Below are 17,392 nucleotides of genomic sequence, written 5' to 3' on the forward strand. Positions count from 1 at the left end.
ATGTGATAGTTATGTAGAGGACGCTGGTCTTTATGTGATAGTGAAGTAGAGGAGGCTGGTCTTTATGCAGTAGTGAAGTAGAGGAGGCTGGTCTTTATGCAGTAGTGAAGTAGAGGAGGCTGATCTTGATGCGATAGTGAAGTAGAGAAGGCTCGTCTTTATGCGATAGTGAGGTAGAGGAGGCTGGTCTTTATGCGATAGTGAAGTAGAGGAGGCTGGTCTTTATGCGATAGTGAAGTAGAAGAGGCTGGTCTTTATGCGATAGTGATTTAGAGGAGGCTGGTCTTTATGTGATAGTGAAATAGAAGAGGCTGGTCTTTATGTGATAGTGATTTAGAAGAGGCTGGTCTTTATGTGATAGTGAAGTAGAGGAGGCCGGTCTTTATGTGATAATGAAGTAGAGGAGGCTGGTCTTAATGTGACAGTGATGTAGAAGAGAATTGCCTTTATCCGATAGTGAAGTAGAGGAGGCTGGTTTTTATATTATAGAGAAGTAGAGGAGGCTAGTCTTTATGTGATAGTGAAGTAAAGGAGGCTGGTCTTTATGTGACAGTTAAGTAGAGGAGGCTGGTCTTTATGTGATAGTGAAGTAGAGTAGGCTGGTCTTTATGTGTTAGTGAAGTAGTGGAGGCTTGGCTTTATGTGATAATGAAGTAGAGGAGGCTGGTCTTAATGTGACAGTGATGTAGAAGAGACTTGTCTTATGCGATAGTGAAGTAGAGGAGGCTGGTTTTTATATTATAGAGAAGTAGAGGAGGCTAGTCTTTATGTGATAGTGAAGTAAAGGAGGCTGGTCTTTATGTGACAGTTAAGTAGAGGAGGCTGGTCTTTATGTGATAGTGAAGTAGAGTAGGCTGGTCTTTATGTGTTAGTGAAGTAGAGGAGGCTGGTTTATATGTGATAGTGAAGTACAGGAGGCTGGTCTTTATGTGATAGTGAAGCAGAGGAGGCTGCTCTTTTTGTGATAGTGAAGTAGAGGAGGCTGGTCTTCATGTGATAGTGAAGTAGAGGAGGCTGGTCTTTATCCGACAGTGAAGTAGAGGAGGTTGGTCTTTAAGCAATAGTGAAGTAGAGGAGGCTGGTCTTTATGCGATAGTGAGGTAGAGGAGGCCCGTCTTTATGCGATAGTGAAGTAGAGGAGGCTTGTCTTTATGCAATAGTGAAGTAGAGGAGGCTGGTTTTTATGCGATAGTGAGGTAGAGGAGGCCCGTCTTTATGCGATAGTGAAGTAGAGGAGGCTGGTTTTTATGTGATAGTGAAGTAGAGGTGGCTGGTCTTTATGTGATAGTGAAGTAGAGGAGGCTGGTCTTTATGTGATAGTGAAGTAGAGGAGGCTGGTCTTTATGTGATAGTGAAGTAGAGGAGGCTGGTCTTTGTCTGATAGTAAAGTAGAGGAGGCTGGTCTTTATGTGATAGTGAAGTAGAGCAGGCTGGTCTTTGTCTGATAGTGAAGTAGAGGAGGCTGGTCTTTATGTGATAGTGAAGTAGAGGAGGTTGGTGTTTGTCTGATAGTGAAATAGAGGAGGCTGGTCTTTATGTGATAGTGAAGTAGAGGAGGCTGGTCTTTATCCGATAGCATAGAGGAGGCTGGTCTTTATGTGATAGTGAAGTAGAGAAGGCTGGTCTTTATCTGATAGCAAAGTAGAGGAGGCTTGTCTTTATGTGACAGTGAAGTAGAGGAGGCTGGTCTTTATGTGATAGTGAAGTAGAGGAGGCTGGTCTTTATGTGATAGTGAAGTAGAGGAGGCTGGTCTTTATGTGATAGTGAAGTAGAGGAGGCTGGTCTTTGTCCGATAGTAAAGTAGAGGAGGCTGGTCTTAATGTGATAGTGAAGTAGAGGAGGCTGGTGTTTGTCCGATAGTGAAGTAGAGAAGGCTGGTCTTTATGTGATAGTGAAGTAGAGAAGGCTGGTCTTTATGTGATAATAAAGTAGAGGAGGCTGGTTTTTATGCGATAGTGAAGTAGAGAAGGCTGGTCTTTATGTGATAGTGAAGTAGAGGAGGCTGGTCTTTATGTGATAGTGAAGTTGAGGAGGCTGGTCTTTATGTGATAATAAAGTAGAGGAGGCTGGTTTTTATGCGATAGTGAAGTAGAAGAGGCTGGTCTTTATGTGATAGTGAAGTAGAGGAGGCTAGTCTTTATGTGATACTGAAGTAGAGGAGGCTGGTCTTTATGTGATAGTGAAGTAGAGGAGGCTGGTCTTTATGTGATAATAAAGTAGAGGAGGCTGGTTTTTATGCGATAGTGAAGTAGATGAGGCTGGTCTTTACGTGATAGTGAAGTAGAGAAGGCTGGTCTTTATCCGATAGTGAAGTAGAGGAGGCTGGTCTTTATGTGATAGTGAAGTAGAGAAGGCTGGTCTTTATCCGATAGTGAAGTAGAGGAGGCTGGTCTTTATGTGATAGTGAAGTAGAGAAGGCTGGTCTTTATCCGATAGTGAAGTAGAGGAGGCTGGTCTTTATGTGATAGTGAAGTAGAGGAGGCTGGTCTTTATGTGATAGTGAAGTAGAGATGGCTGGTCTTTATCCGATAGTGAAGTAGAGGAGGCTGGTCTTTATGTAATAGTGAAGTAGAGAAGGCTGGTCTTTATCCGATAGTGAAGTAGAGGAGGCTGGTCTTTATGTGATAGTGAAGTAGAGGAGGCTGGTCTTTATGTGACAGTGAAGTAGAGGAGGCTGATTTTTGTCCGATAGTGAAGTAGAGGAGGCTGGTGTTCATGTGATAGTGAAGTAGAGGAGGCTCGTCTTTATGTGATAGTGAAGTAGAGGAGGCTGGTGTTTATGTGATAGTGAAGTAGAAGAGACTGGTCTTTATCCGATAGTGAAGTAGAGGAGGCTGGTCTTTATGTGATAGTGAAGTAGAGGAGGCTGGTTTTTATCTGATAGTGAAGTAGAGGAGGCTGGTTTTTATCTGATAGTGAAGTAGAGGAGGCTGGTTTTTATCTGATAGTGAAGTAGAGAAGGCTGTTTTTTATCTGATAGTGAAGTAGAGGAGGCTGGTTTTAATCTGATAGTGAAGTAGAGGAGACTGATTTTTATCTGATATCATGTCTTAGTAATTTTAAAATTATAGTGACATCCGTCATTACTGCAAGGTAACTGTTGTTAACTAGTAATTTGTTAGGACAACCGCTGACTCTTAATATCATTTCATATATTTCAGAGGACAATTACTCTCCTAGTAATATTTCAAAACAACTTGTAAACCAAATAATTTTATGAGATTATTGTTGACTATTTAAAAGATTGCACCAGTTAACTGCTGACCTCAGTAATATTTCAGTGTTACTTTCGACTTATGTATTATTTCAAGATTAATGCTATCCTCAAATTATCTTGAAGGGAAATTCCTGGTTCCTCATTAATCTTACTGGATATTTTTTTTGGCCTAAATTCTCTCCTAGAATATCTTCAATGACAGTAAATAACTTTCAGAAATCTTGCAGGCTCATCGGCTGGTTTTGGCAATGAGTTCTCCAGTGTTTGAAGTCATGTTTTTTGGTCCTCTGGCAGAGAAGGAAATCCTCATCCTTTCTGAAGATCCACCAGAGTCGTTCAGATTGTTATTGAAATATATGTACTGTGGAAGTACAAAGTTCCTCAGTGTGAAACTGGCAATGCAAGTCTACTGCTTGGCCAGCAAGTACCAAGTGGATGCTTTAGCTAAAATATGCTCAAAGGTAACCTTTGTAATACAAGGAAAATTGATTTCCCTACTATATTATGTTTTGTAAAGTCACACATATATATATAAATATATATATATATATATATATATATATATATATATGTATATATATATATATATATATATATATATATATATATATATATATATATATATATATATATATATATATTTATAATCTGTTAATTTCAGTCTATTGACTCTCATTATACTAATTTTCTTCTTGATAGGGAATGCAGTAAGCTGTTATGGGACGAAATTCATAAGGCATCTAGATATGAAAATGTTGTGATAGTGGGAGATTTTAACTTTAGACAAATTGATTGGAACAATTTGACAGGAAATCTTGAGTCTAGTGACTTTCTGGATATGGTTCAGGATTGCTTTTTAGAACAGGTTGTGACAGAATCAACTAGAGGAAACAATCTGCTTGACTTGGTTCTTGCCAACAAAGATTCACTAATTAATAATCTTGAGGTTAATGATGAGCTTGGGGAAGTGATCACAAATCACTTAGTTTCAATATATCATGGAATTACCCAGATAACTGCAATCAAATCTCTGTCCCAGATTTTCGCTTGGCCAACTTCATGGGACTGAAAAATTACTTGGGTGGGCTAAATTTGGATGTCCTAACTATGGGTCAGGTAGGTGATCTTGGTTGCCAATATGACGTTTTTCAGAGCATAGTTCTAGCTGCCTAGACAACTTTTGTTCCGAGTAGGGACATTAGATCTAACAAAAATGATCCCAAATGGATGAAATTAAAGCATCTCATTGGTCAAAAGAGAGGCATATATAGGAGTATCAAAAGAGGGGATGGGCAGTTAAGAAATCAATATATTCAATTAAAGAAAGAAATAAAGAATGGAATAAGAAAAGCAAAAAGAGATTATGAGGCTAAGGTCGCAAGGGATTCAAAGACTAACCCAAAAGGGTTCTTTCAGGTATACAGAAGTAAGAATAGGGACAAGATTGGCCCACTTAAGAGTAACTCTGGTCAGATCACTGACAGTGATAAGGATATGTGTGAAATTCTAAATACCTACTTCCTCTCAGTTTTCACCCAGGAAAATACTAGCGATATTCCTGAAATAATAGATTACGTAGAACAGGATGATAATAAACTATGTACGATTGTGGTAACTAGTGACATGGTCCTCAGACAAATAGAGAAACTAAAACCTAACAAATCCCCAGGTCCTGATGAACTGCTTGGAAGGGTGTTAAAGGAATGTAAAGAGGAACTTAGCATACCTTTGGCTAATCTTTTTAACATATCACTACAAACTGGCATAGTGCCTGATAAGTGGAAAAATGCAAATGTAATACCTATTTACAAGGCAGGTGACAAGTCCTTGGCTTCGAACTATAGACCAATAAGCCTTACCTCCATAGTGGGAAAAATTATGGAATCAATAATTGCCGAAGCAATTCGTAGCCATCTTGACAGGCAGAGATTGATTAATGATTCTCAACACGGTTTTACAAAGGGGCGTTCCTGTCTTACGAATTTACTAACTTTTTTCACTAAGGTGTTTGAGGAGGTAGATCATGGTAATGAATATGATATTGTGTATATGGACTTCAGTAAGGCTTTCGATAGAGTTCCACACCAGAGGCTATTGAGGAAACTTAGGGCACACGGATTAGGAGGAGGAATTTTTTCATGGGTAGAGGCATGGCTGACAAATAGACAGCAGAGAGTTTGCGTAAATGGGGAGAAATCAGAATGGGGGCACGTCACAAGCGGTGTTCCACAGGGGTCAGTGTTGGGCCCGTTGTTGTTCACAATTTACATAAACGACATAGATGAGGGAATAAATAGCGACATAAGCAAATTTGCTGATGACACCAAAATAGGCCGCCCAATTCATTCTAATAAGGACATTAGAGCACTCCAGGATGATTTGAATAGACTGACGCAATGGTCGGATAAGTGGCAGATGCAGTTTAATAATGACAAACACAAAGTTCTAAATGTTGGACAGTTAAATAACCATACCACATATAAACTAAATAATGTAGATCTTCATACTACCGATTGCGAAAAGGATTTAGGAGTTCTGGTTAGCAGTAATCTAAAACCAAGACAACAGTGTATTAGTGTTCGCAATAAAGCTAACAGAATTCTTGGCTTCATATCTAGAAGTATGAATAATAGAAGTCCTCAGGTTGTTCTTCAACTCTATATATCCTTGGTTAGGCCTCATTTAGACTATGCTGCTCAGTTCTGGTCACCGTATTACAGAATGGATATAAATGCTCTGGAAAACGTACAAAGAAGGATGACAAAGATGATCCCATGTATCAGAAATCTTCCCTATGAGGATAGACTGAAGGCCCTGAATCTGCACTCTCTCGAAAGGCGTAGAATTAGGGGGGATATGATCGAGGTGTATAAATGGAAAACAGGAATAAATAAAGGGGATGTAAATAGCGTGCTGAAAATTTCCAGCCAAGACAGGACTCGCAGCAATGGTTTCAAGTTGGAAAAATTCAGATTCAGGTAGGATATAGGAAAGTATTGGTTTGGTAATAGAGTTGTGGATGAGTTGAACAAGCTCCTGAATACAGTTATTGAGGCTAAAACGTTGTGTAGTTTTAAAAATAGGTTAGATAAATACATGAGTGGGTGTGGGATGGTGTGAGTTGGACCTGACTAGCTTGTGCTGCTGGGTCTGGTACAGTGCTCCATCCTTGAGTGGGGATGACCAGACTGGGTGGGTCATTGGGATAATCCGGGGGGTGGGTCATTGGTCTAATCTGGGGGGGGAGACATGGACCTGCTCCACATGGGTCAGTAGGCCTGTTGCAGTGTTCCTTCTTTCTTATGTTCTTATGTTCTTATATTCTCAATTTCCTTAGAGCGATTGCCAATGAAAGGTTAGTTTGTTTCCCACTGATGTCTTCCTTGATCTTATTCGTCTTTTTTAAGGACTCAAACTATTTTTCTCTTCAAAGTAACTTTAAAACATAAGAATAAAGGAACACTGCGGTAGGCCTACTGGCACAAACTGTGTAGGTCCCAATCTAAGCCAATCATTGGAGAAATCTTATTATATCCAGTTGGCCCATTGGCTAGCGCGTTGGTCTGGAGTTTTATGACTCTGATGACGGGTTCTATCCCAGCCCGTGGTATGGTTTGTCAGCCAGGTCGGTAACTCTACAGTATCTTCATGGATTAATCAAGACTCATGAACCAAGGAACCCAGTCGTCCTATTATAAGCTCATTAGGCTCGGCAGCTTATAACCTATCAAATAGTTTGTTAAACTTCTAACTCCAATTGTCGGGAGAATTTCTGATGTGCCTATTAAAAATAATGTAGACCTTACAGAGAAGCTTAAGAAATTAAATGTTTCACATGACTTTACTCTTGTGAGTTTTAATATCACAGCATTGTTTACCAGAGTCTCTGTCCCTGACTGGTTTCCATACCTTGAAGAGGAACTAGAAAATTTCTCCATGTTCTACCCCACGAATATAATTATTGAACTTATAAAATTTGCTAAATCCCATCAATCTCTTACTCAACAATTAGTATACAGAATTCTATGAAACTAGTCTCCTTAAAGATATCCTCCCAAATAAAGCTAGGCGGATCAGAAATGTGGACGATGTTCTTTGCCCTTGGCCTAGAGATCACAATATTCATGAATTCCTACTTAGACTTAATTGTCTAGTACCTTCTCTCAAGTTCACAACAGAGCATGAAATAGACAACAGTCTACCTTTCCGAGATGTCTTAATCCATCTTATTGATTTCACTAGAAATTAATAATATATTTAATATAACCACAAAATTTAGATATCCCAATGATTTTGTTGAGAAGGTCCCATTGTCAGCTTGGAAGACTATCTACAGGGCTGACCCCAAAGAAATGCCGTCCTTGAAAAATGTACCAGTTTATTGCTACAATAAGAATTTGGTTAGCCTGCATTAATAATAATTCTAATGATAATATCTTTATTTACTACAAATGCATGTACAAGGTATACAAGGCCTAGCTGACATCAATGACATACTACTATATAGAAAGCCCCTTGTTAAGCAGAGATTTTCACGCAAATTAGGTCAGTTTTGTCCCAGTTTTGTCTCAATTACTAGGAGTGCTTGTGTTATTACTGTTCTTGCTGCTGAACAACGGTTTAGTGCCAATGAAGGTAGCGTAGGTAGCAATGATACGGCCGTGGACTAGTTTGGCTTTAATTGGATAGGAGTGAGTACACAATGGGCAGTGTGAGGGAGTGACTGCGAGCCAGTCCGTGGAGGGGAAGCACTTGTGTCTATCAAGTCGGTCGGCCTAGGAGTGAGAGTGGGTGGGCTGAGCCTCCCACTGACCTGGGTGAGCCTACAGAGGGCAGCACCTAAATGCCGCGAAATATGAACTAGTCAGAGCAGATGGCTAGGCTGTGTGTTCTGACAGTACAGGCTGTCTACATTTGCTCGGCCACGCACCTCGTGTCGTCCCGACGTGACAATACTGGTGGGCCCGTAGGTATAAAGGAATTACACTAGCTACCCCAGAGAGGGACTGGCTTTCGCTCACTAGTAAATCAAAAATGGACATAAAAATGCAACAGGCAAAAACTGGTTTGCCCGCGCTGTTTCATCGAGGAGAGAGTCTGGAGACGTCAGCACTGGAACTAAAATCTTCTATATACAGGTTGTCCGCAGGGCTGAACATCAGTTGACCACTCATCTACGAACGTTGTTGCACCCTCACATCTGCAAACAATGACTGACAGTAGCATTTCCTAAGGTGTGACATGTGAGTCAGAGGGCAGCACTGCCCTGACCGTAATACAGGCTTTTTTTTTGTTATAAAAACACTGGGTGCACATACCTACAATAATACTATATCCATGGAATTCATTACACTCTGGGTACCCTTCTAAAAGTATTTACATTACATGATGTTGACCACCCTGACTCCATTATCGACTAGCTATACAATGTGTGCACATTTATACCCATTTCTGCAAGCAAACAATTAACATAACTAGCGTAGGAGTCAGACAAGTCAGTAGGTACGTCAATGTCACAGAAATGTACTGTTGTCCTGGGTCGCAGGCCATAAGTATGGAGCCTTACTGGGCCGTCTTCCGTAACAGTAGTAGTGGGAGAAGGGATAGACGGATTGTCCCTAGCATTGGTCTGATTGTGGCATTGCGACGCACGCGACTCCAGCTCTGCTTCGGCCTGCACATGGTCCACATACTTCATGTGATCAAGGTGGGCTTCCTTAATAGTTCCCGTAGCAATCTCCCTCACCTCGAACCTATTGCCCCGGAGCTGTCGTAGGACACGGTAAGGACCCACGAATTTTGGGACAAGTTTGCGCATACCTGGGGTCTGCGCTGGGTTGAGCAACATAACTTTGCAACCTGGTTCCACTTTGCTTTCCTTGGCGCGGGCATTGCGCTCAGACGTGAACCTGTCAGTAGCTTTCATAAGGTTCTCTCTTACCGGCTGGAAGACAAGCTGTGTTGTCCTCATCTTTACTATACTGGGGTTATCAGTATCGTAAGTAGGTCTAGGTGGAGCAAACAGAATTTCATATGGTAAGCGCTTGTCATAGCCATACAAAGCAAAATGAGGTGTCTCACCGATCGAGCTGTTGAGGGCGGAATTTAATGTACACTGAACATCTGGGATAGCCTCATCCCATGTAGTACAACTTGGGTTAACGGTTACCCTGAGCACCTCCAGGACTTTGCGATTTGTGCGTTCAGCAAGACCATTACTCGCAGGGTGGCGTGGAGCTACTGGCGCTTGGTGAATGTTGAATCTGGAGCAAAGATCCTGCATTATACCATTTATAAACTCAGACCCATTGTCTGACAGAAGGACACGTGGGCAAGTATGACGAAGAACAACATGCTCACGGAAAGCACTAGCGACCGTTTCGGCGGTTTTATCAGGAATGGGTACTAATTCACTGTACCACGTCAAGTTATCTACCATTACAAGCAGGTGCTTATTTCCCTTCTCCGAGGTCGAGAAGTTCGTCAACAGGTCGACAGAAGTTCTCTCCCAGGGCTCCTTTGTAATGGGATACTTTAGAATGGGGTTAGGACCTGTAATGGTACCCTTGTGCTGTAGGCAAACAACACACTGGTGTACATGCTCGGCAATGTCCGCTGCCATCTTAGGCCAGAAATATTTCATTCGTGCCTGTTTGATACTGCGGTCCTTCCCGGGATGCGCTACACCTGGGACATCGTGGATCAACCTAAGAGTAGCTGGTATCATGGACTCCGGTATCACCAGTTGGTATATGGCTCTGCCGGGGTCCACCAGCTGTGCAGCACGGCACAGTACTCCTTGGTTGACCACCAAATCCTTCAGTGGAACGGGAGACTTGACCTGTAAGTCAACGTCCTCCTTGGTCAGGAAACGAAGGACTGGAGACCACACAGGGTCCTGTCGTTGGGCTCTCTCGAGATCCTCAACAGAGAACGAATTGCCGACACTCACGAATGCTATATGCCTCGACAGGGCATCAGCTACAACATTTTGCTTACCTGGGACATAGCAAATTTCAGTGTTGTAGTCATTGAACGTGAGCGACCACCGAGCATGCTTTCCCGAGAGGTTCTTATTCGCAAAAAGAGCCAATAAGGATAGATGATCTGTGTAAATCTTGATGGGATAATGATAGATGATATCCCGAAAATGACTCAGGGCCCATACAATGGCTAAAGCTTCTAGCTCTGTCACTGAATAATTGACTTCCGCTTTAGTAAGGACACGGCTAGCATAGGCAATAGGCTGTTGCTTACCATTAGATTCCTGTGACAAGACTGCACCGATGCCAACTTTGCTGGCATCAGTCGTCAAGGTAAATGCCTTGGTGAAATCAGGGAATCTAAGGGTTGGGGCTGATGTTAACTTGTTCTTAAGAATGACAAAAGCTCGTTCCTGATCACACGTCCACTCAAAAGGGGCATCCTTCTTGAGTAAGCGTGTCAGGGGTGCAGCAATGGTGGAGAACCCTGCGATAAAGGTGCGGTTGAAACCCGCCAGGCCTATGAAGAACCGGACTGCATCCACTGTCATGGGTCTGGGGATTTTATTTCCTTACGGAGGAAATGACATTTGGAGAGCTTCACCTTAAGGTTTGCCCGAGCTAGCCTGTCCAATACCCTGTCAAGTTTCTCGAGATGTGTCGGGACATCTTGCGACAGGACTATGAGATCATCTAGGTAGATCATGAGCGTGCCACCTAGGAGGGTACGGAAAACTGTCGTCATCAAAGGACTAAATGTGATTGGGCTTCCACGCAAGCCGAAGGGCATCCTCCTGAACTGGTAATGACCAGTTGGCGTAGAGAAAGCTGTCAACTCTTTGCTCTCGTCATCGAGGGGGATCTGCCAGAACCCTTGAAGAAGATCAAGAGTTGAAAAGACCTTATTATCGCCGATGTTCTGCAACAGGTCATTCAGAACTGGCAACGGGAAGCGGTCTGGGATGGTACATGCATTCAGTTTCCTGTAATCGATAACAGGACGCCAGGTTCCGTCTTTCTTGGGAACCAGAATAAGGGGAGCATTCCACGGGGAAGTGGACTCCTCAATAACTCCATCACGGAGCATCCGTGTAATGAGTTCTTCGGCGAAGACTCTTTGCGCATGTGGTAGGTGATACGCAGGTACATAAATGGGTTTAGTACCTTTGTCAAGTGGAATATGGTGAGAGATCAGTGGGGTCAAACCCATTGACTCACCATCTAGTGCGACTGCAGAACGTGCACGATTGAGAACCTGGAGAAGTTTTGGGACCTCTTCAGGATAGTCTGTCAAAGCTAGATCATCTTCCTGCACTGGCCGGGTGTTGGAAGAGTCAGCAGCAGACTCGCTTGGGAGAACTGCACTCACGAGGAAGTCAGCTGGGGCTTCACCCTCCACTCTCACCGGGAGAGGGAATCTGACAGGGTCGACAAGTGAGGTATTCTTCCGCATGGGAAATTCTCGACTGTGCATGTTGACAACAAGGACTTGCAACTTACCACGTTGCACTGTGTGCAAGGATGGTTCAAGGGAGGGGCCCTTGACTCGGCACGTGTCGTTGTCAACTAGCACATGGTCTCCTTCAAAAGCTCTGCTCACGTACACCGTAACAGGAGTGAGCGAGTTAGCTGACAAAGTGACGTCATACTTTGTACAAGCAGTAACTCTGCTCGCTGATGCCATGACACGAGTCAGACAGTCGCCTGCCGACAGGGATACTGCAGCTTGACAACTGCTGTTCTCTACAACAGCGTCAGAGTTAGAGTGAAAGTTAGACTGGGCATCTCCAGACTGGGTTTCACTGGTAACTAAGCGCTGATGGCCAGGAGGTGACGGGCAACGAGCTCTACTACGAGGACGATCAGGACAAGAGACCGACCCCGGGGAGAATGTGCTATGGAAACCACCAGTTTCCAACGATTCCAGGCACTGTGTATACTCTGAGACAGAGTAGCACGTAGTGGATCCTAAGCGCATGCCCCAGAAGGGCACATCCACTCCGTTGAATTCTGCTTTCTGCTCAGCTGGATCTAAGCGGATCCTAAGGTCCGCCATGGTTTTGAACCCTATGAGCAGGTCACCATGGAAAACAATACCATCTACAACTAAGAATTTTGCGGACAGCTTGTGACCCTGGACCACAAATTCTAACGTTGTACGACCACGAACCGTCAGCGGATTACCTGAGACTCCTCTCAAGGTCTGAATGGCAGACGGCTCTGTCAACATGGCAGCGTGAAGGCCAATGTCTCGAAAAAAGTGGAGTGGACAATGTTAACCACCGAACCTGTATCTAGGAAAAGCTGGACAGGCTTATGGTGGACAGTAGACTCGATGAGCGGTCCACACGGGTTGTCATACCAAACATGAAGGCATGACAGGCCGACGAAATCCCCGGAGTCACAGCTGCTTGAGACTCGATGCTTGTTGACGAGGCTCGACCTGGAAGGGATGGTACGAGTCTCGGCAACAACGTCAAGACACTCTGTTTCCTCACTGTCGGCAATCGTATCACTGCCCAGGGCGGCGAACGCATTGCGGACAGGGATGGAATACAGCGACTCCGACAGGGTTATTATGTCTTTTGCTGGTTTCGCGGACACGCCTCTTCCCCCGAACTAGCGGAAGGGCTTCTACTAGCACGTGCATTGCGCGCTGACTGCTTGCTCCACTCAGCTGACAGCATACGTCGCAGCTTGTTACACTCATGGGAGGTATGACTGGAAGTATTGTGGTACGTACAGACTCCCTCGCGATACTGAGCATGGGGACGGTGACGGTTACTTTGGTACTGAGCGTGGGGACGGTTACGGTTACTTTGATACTGAGCATGGGGACGGTTACGGTTACTTTGATACTGAGCGTGGGGACTGTGACGGTTACTTTGCAGGGACTTAGGTTGGTAACACTCCGAGCGGTAGTGCCCGCGTTTGCCACAGTTGAAACAAATCACTACACGCTTAGCAGGTGAGGTTGGGGGTGGCGTTTGCTGGCGACGTTTCGCCTTGGTCCAGGAGGTCGATGACTGCTTTTTTGTATGAGACTGACTTGTTACTGTGGTCAATATTTTTACTTAGGCGAGTGGTAGTGAGACTGGGGTTAGAAACTTTGTGGGCTGGCTGTCTGACAGCAGTGGCAAAAGTGACTTCCGGCTGCGACCGCGGGGTCACTGTGGACAGCGCCGGAAGGATGGGTAGGGGATCATCCGCAAAGCGGCAAACCTTGCCTTGCTCGGCAGGCAGCTTGATCAAGTCGATGGCATCATATGCACCCAGGACGTCGTGCTGAGGGCCGAGTCCTAGCGCATCAATGGCACCCCAGAGGTTAGGGGGGGCATCCCTCCACATGATGCCTACAGCCAGCATGGGTATGATGTCTTTAGCATTAATACAGCCATCACCATTCACCCACTTAATGGAGCTGATGGCATCAGTAAAGTCCTTGGCGGCTTGCTCAAACCGGCAAATGCAAGCCAGGGGGCTTTCGTGCAGGTATTAACATTCGACTAAGACTCTGGTAACGATGTCAATGTAATGGCTTTGGCGACTACGCCGAAAATAATGCCTAAATTCCTCCTTAAGCTCGTCCCAAGACTGCATCTCACAAACGCGATTGAGCTGCACAAAGGCACCTATATCATCCCGGGTGAGATCCACTGCTGCAACAGCAGCACGAATATACTGTGTGTCTGTGGGACTATCAAATAGGGCCTTAACAGTCGTCTCGACTGACTGCAGCCATGGCTCTAACCTATGTGAACGACCGTCAAAAATAAGGGTCGGGTATGGACGATGAGCCGGCCCACTGGTGGTCGAGGCTTGAGCCACAAGTTGACCAACTGTCACGGGGGCTTCGATGCCCTGCCGCGTGTTCACACTGGCTGAGGCACCATTGCTAGCACCAGCAGAATCTGGACTAGCGGTACGGCCACTGCGTGTCTTAGTCATGACGTCAATTGTTCAAATGCAAGTAGGTCACAAAGAGGGTAAACAGGTCAGAGCAAGATATGATATGCACTGGCTACAATTCAACACAGAGTCAGAGAGAACACAGCACCACGGTACTAGGTAAACTGCTTAGTGATGGAAATAATTTGAGCAAAACAATAATAAAAAGGAAATAGTGGTACACTCTGAAACACAAAATAAGAGATGTATGCAAGTGAATGAACTACAGGGAAAGTGCACAAAATGAAGCTAAGGGTGGTCAATAATTTCACCAGGAGACTGGCAACAAAATTTATGAAAAGGAGTTGAACTGTAAACACTGGTTGCAAAAATTGCACAAAATTTAAAATAAATCAGGTACTACACAACACTAAACTGTGCTGCAAGCACAGTTTAAAAAGATTGCAGGTGCTGGCAGTTGCAAATTGGAATGCAAAAAAAAAAGTAATTCACTTGCACAAAGGGAAGTTGGCACAGCAAAGATATCAGAGTATGGAATAGTGCCAAAAATAACAGAAAAAAATAATACACTGTATCAAGAAATGCTAGGTAAGTCACTGTTTACTTAACTTTGAGTGCAGGAGATGGACGAGGTGCTGGATGCTGCAGGTCCTGAAACTTTCAGTGATGCTCTAGTAACACTACACGCCTCGTAGCATTTGTATACTGCTATGGGGTTTCAATGACGTAGGAAAAATTATCAGAATGGACTTGGGAAGAACAGGAAAGACCGGGGTTACTCTGTGGAGGTATAAGATATGAGACAAACGTGGCTAACTCAGCGTGATCCACAGCTGTGCATGGGTTGTTTACACTGGCAAGCGTGTCTGGGCGCGCTGACTGACTGCGGCTTCTGCACACGGAGAACAAAACATTTACTGCACTACTCGAACGTGCTAAAAACAAGCTTAAGTGAAACTAGGAACTGGTGCGAGGAAGTTTTACTGTAACAATTCACTGGGGAAAAACAAAACTGGTGATGAACTGGGAATGTAACAGCAAGGGAAATTAAAAATTTAACTGGGCAACACAAAAAAAAACTGCACTGGCTGGAGATACGTAGATGCTGAGTAGTTGTAGACACAATGATGAGTCACGAGCTGCTGTAGACGGCGTGGGGGCTGAACTAAGCTGGCTTAGGGGCTAAGCCAACTGGGTTCCCACGTGGTTAAGCCAGGTAGAACTTCTTGGAGGAAATTACTTATGGACGGCGAGATGGACGTCGTTACGTAGCAGAGAAGGGTGTAGAGAGGGCTGGTATGTTTACAAGCTGACTAGGGCATCAACCAACCCCAGAGCTGCCTCGTGGTCACGCGTGGAAGCCACACGAAGCCAACACACTAAACGACCTCACCTCTACTTCTTGTAGCTGAGAAGGGCGTAGGGACGCTGTAGGAGGCAGGAGAATGGTGCTGGAGAGTGTTGAAGGACTGTAGAGAGGGTGATGAGGTGAACATGTGACTGCTAAGGCTGGAGGTGACGCCGTGATGCCTATGTCCAGATTTTGTGGGAAAAATCTAGGATGAAGATCTATCTCAGGTCCCGTCAAGACGCTGGGAGTAACAGATAACTCTTTAGGCCAGCAGGGGCGTTGGATGACGACGGATGATGTTGACTGGCGTCGACCGATGGTGTTAACCCCTCCACCCTGAAGAGGCTCACAATGCCGTTGACTCCGCTGTCACCACTGTTATTACTGTTCTTGCTGCTGAACAACGGTTTAGTGCCGATGAAGGTAGCGTAGGTAGCAATGATACGGCCGTGGACTAGTTTGGCTTTAATTGGATAGGAGTGAGTACACAACGGGCAGTGTGAGGGAGTGACCGCGAGCCAGTCCGTGGAGGGGAAGCACATGTGTCTATCAAGTCGGTCGGCCTAGGAGTGAGAGCGGGTGGGCTGAGCCTCCCACTGACCTGGGTAAGCCTACAGAGGGCAGCACCTAAATGCCGCGAAATATGAACTAGTCAGAGCAGACGGCTAGGCTGTGTGTTCTGACAGTACAGGTTGTCTACACTTGAAGTTCCTGAACCTGTACTCCCTGGAATGCAGGCGGGAGAGATACATGATTATATACACCTGGAAAATCCTAGAGGGACTAGTACCAAACTTGCACAAGAAAATCACTCACTACGAACGCAAAAGACTCGGCAGATGATGCAACATCCCCCCAATGAAAAGCAGGGGTGTCTCTAGTACGTTAAGAGATAATACAATAAGTGTCAGGTGCCCGAGACTGTTCAACTGCCTCCCAGCATACATAAGGGGGATTACCAATAGACCCCTGACTGTCTTCAAGCAGGCACTGGACAAACACCTAAAGTCGGTACCTTACCAGCCGGGCTGTGGCTCGTACGTTAGATTGCGTGCAGCCAACAGTAACAGCCTGGTTGATCGCCATGAGGCCTGGTCACAGACCAGGCCGCCGGGGCGTAAACTCCAGGTAAACCCCCACCTGTAAACCCCAACCACTACACTGGCCTAACCACAAACCCATTCTTTGCACAGGAGTCCTACATTTCCAGTCTTCTTTTTCGGCAACTTCGCCTCTGGCTATTTAAAACAAGGCAAGGTGACTATCGGGTTGCCCGAGTGGTATTTTAAACTCTGGCCGATCATTGCCTTGGGCCTCGTCCCCCTCACTTCCTCCAGGGTAGTCTATATTAGGGGCTGACCTTCATACATCAGCTGAAGTTTTTCTTTTTTTCCAGCATATTATCTGGAACATTACCTTAACTGGGCAACATACCCAATATAAGAGTCAGACTTCGGGGTACTGATTGCCAGAAGTCCAAAAAGGAAATTTTAGATTGTATTTGTTCTAATGCCACGGTTGCACCAGTAGATATATTCCAGACCCACTCTGGTGTAGTACTACTTCTCTCCTCAGAAGAGAAGCTTCTACAATTACTCAAGAAAGGTGTTCTTAATAAACTTATCAGTGTGGGCATCACCCCCATTTCCCCTGACAACTTCCAGGCCCAGCGCTCTGTGTTTGCTGCACGCATCAATAGCTTTATGTACGAAAATTCTGCTGAAGAACTCGTGAAGGAGATAAACTGCAAACTCCGAGATCATCGTCCTTAAGGTGTATAAGTTTGCAAAGAACTCGAACAACCAGCAGTCCGTGAAATTAATTCTCAAGATGCCAGATGAAGCCAAACTCATCCATGACAACGGTTTGAAACGCTATGGTACCAAATGCACACCAGACCAAGTATCTATGGGCAGGTTTGTGAACGTCAC

At 44.7% G+C, this 17,392-nt stretch overlaps 1 protein-coding gene across 1 annotated transcript in view; it reads left to right on the forward strand.

Annotated features, from left to right (window-relative positions):
• The first annotated feature begins 3,439 nt into the window (after nt 1–3,439).
• Nucleotides 3,440–17,392, forward strand: part of LOC128686490 (BTB/POZ domain-containing protein 6-like) — a 104,406-nt gene continuing 90,453 nt past the window's right edge. Inside the window, exon 1 of the mRNA XM_070094260.1 lies at nt 3,440–3,679. Within this exon, the coding sequence (XP_069950361.1) occupies nt 3,467–3,679 (213 nt within the window). The 5' untranslated portion in view covers nt 3,440–3,466. The remainder of the gene's footprint in view (nt 3,680–17,392) is intronic.

This window comes from Cherax quadricarinatus, chromosome 45 (assembly GCF_038502225.1).
Source record: "Cherax quadricarinatus isolate ZL_2023a chromosome 45, ASM3850222v1, whole genome shotgun sequence".
Lineage (NCBI taxonomy): Eukaryota > Metazoa > Arthropoda > Malacostraca > Decapoda > Parastacidae > Cherax > Cherax quadricarinatus.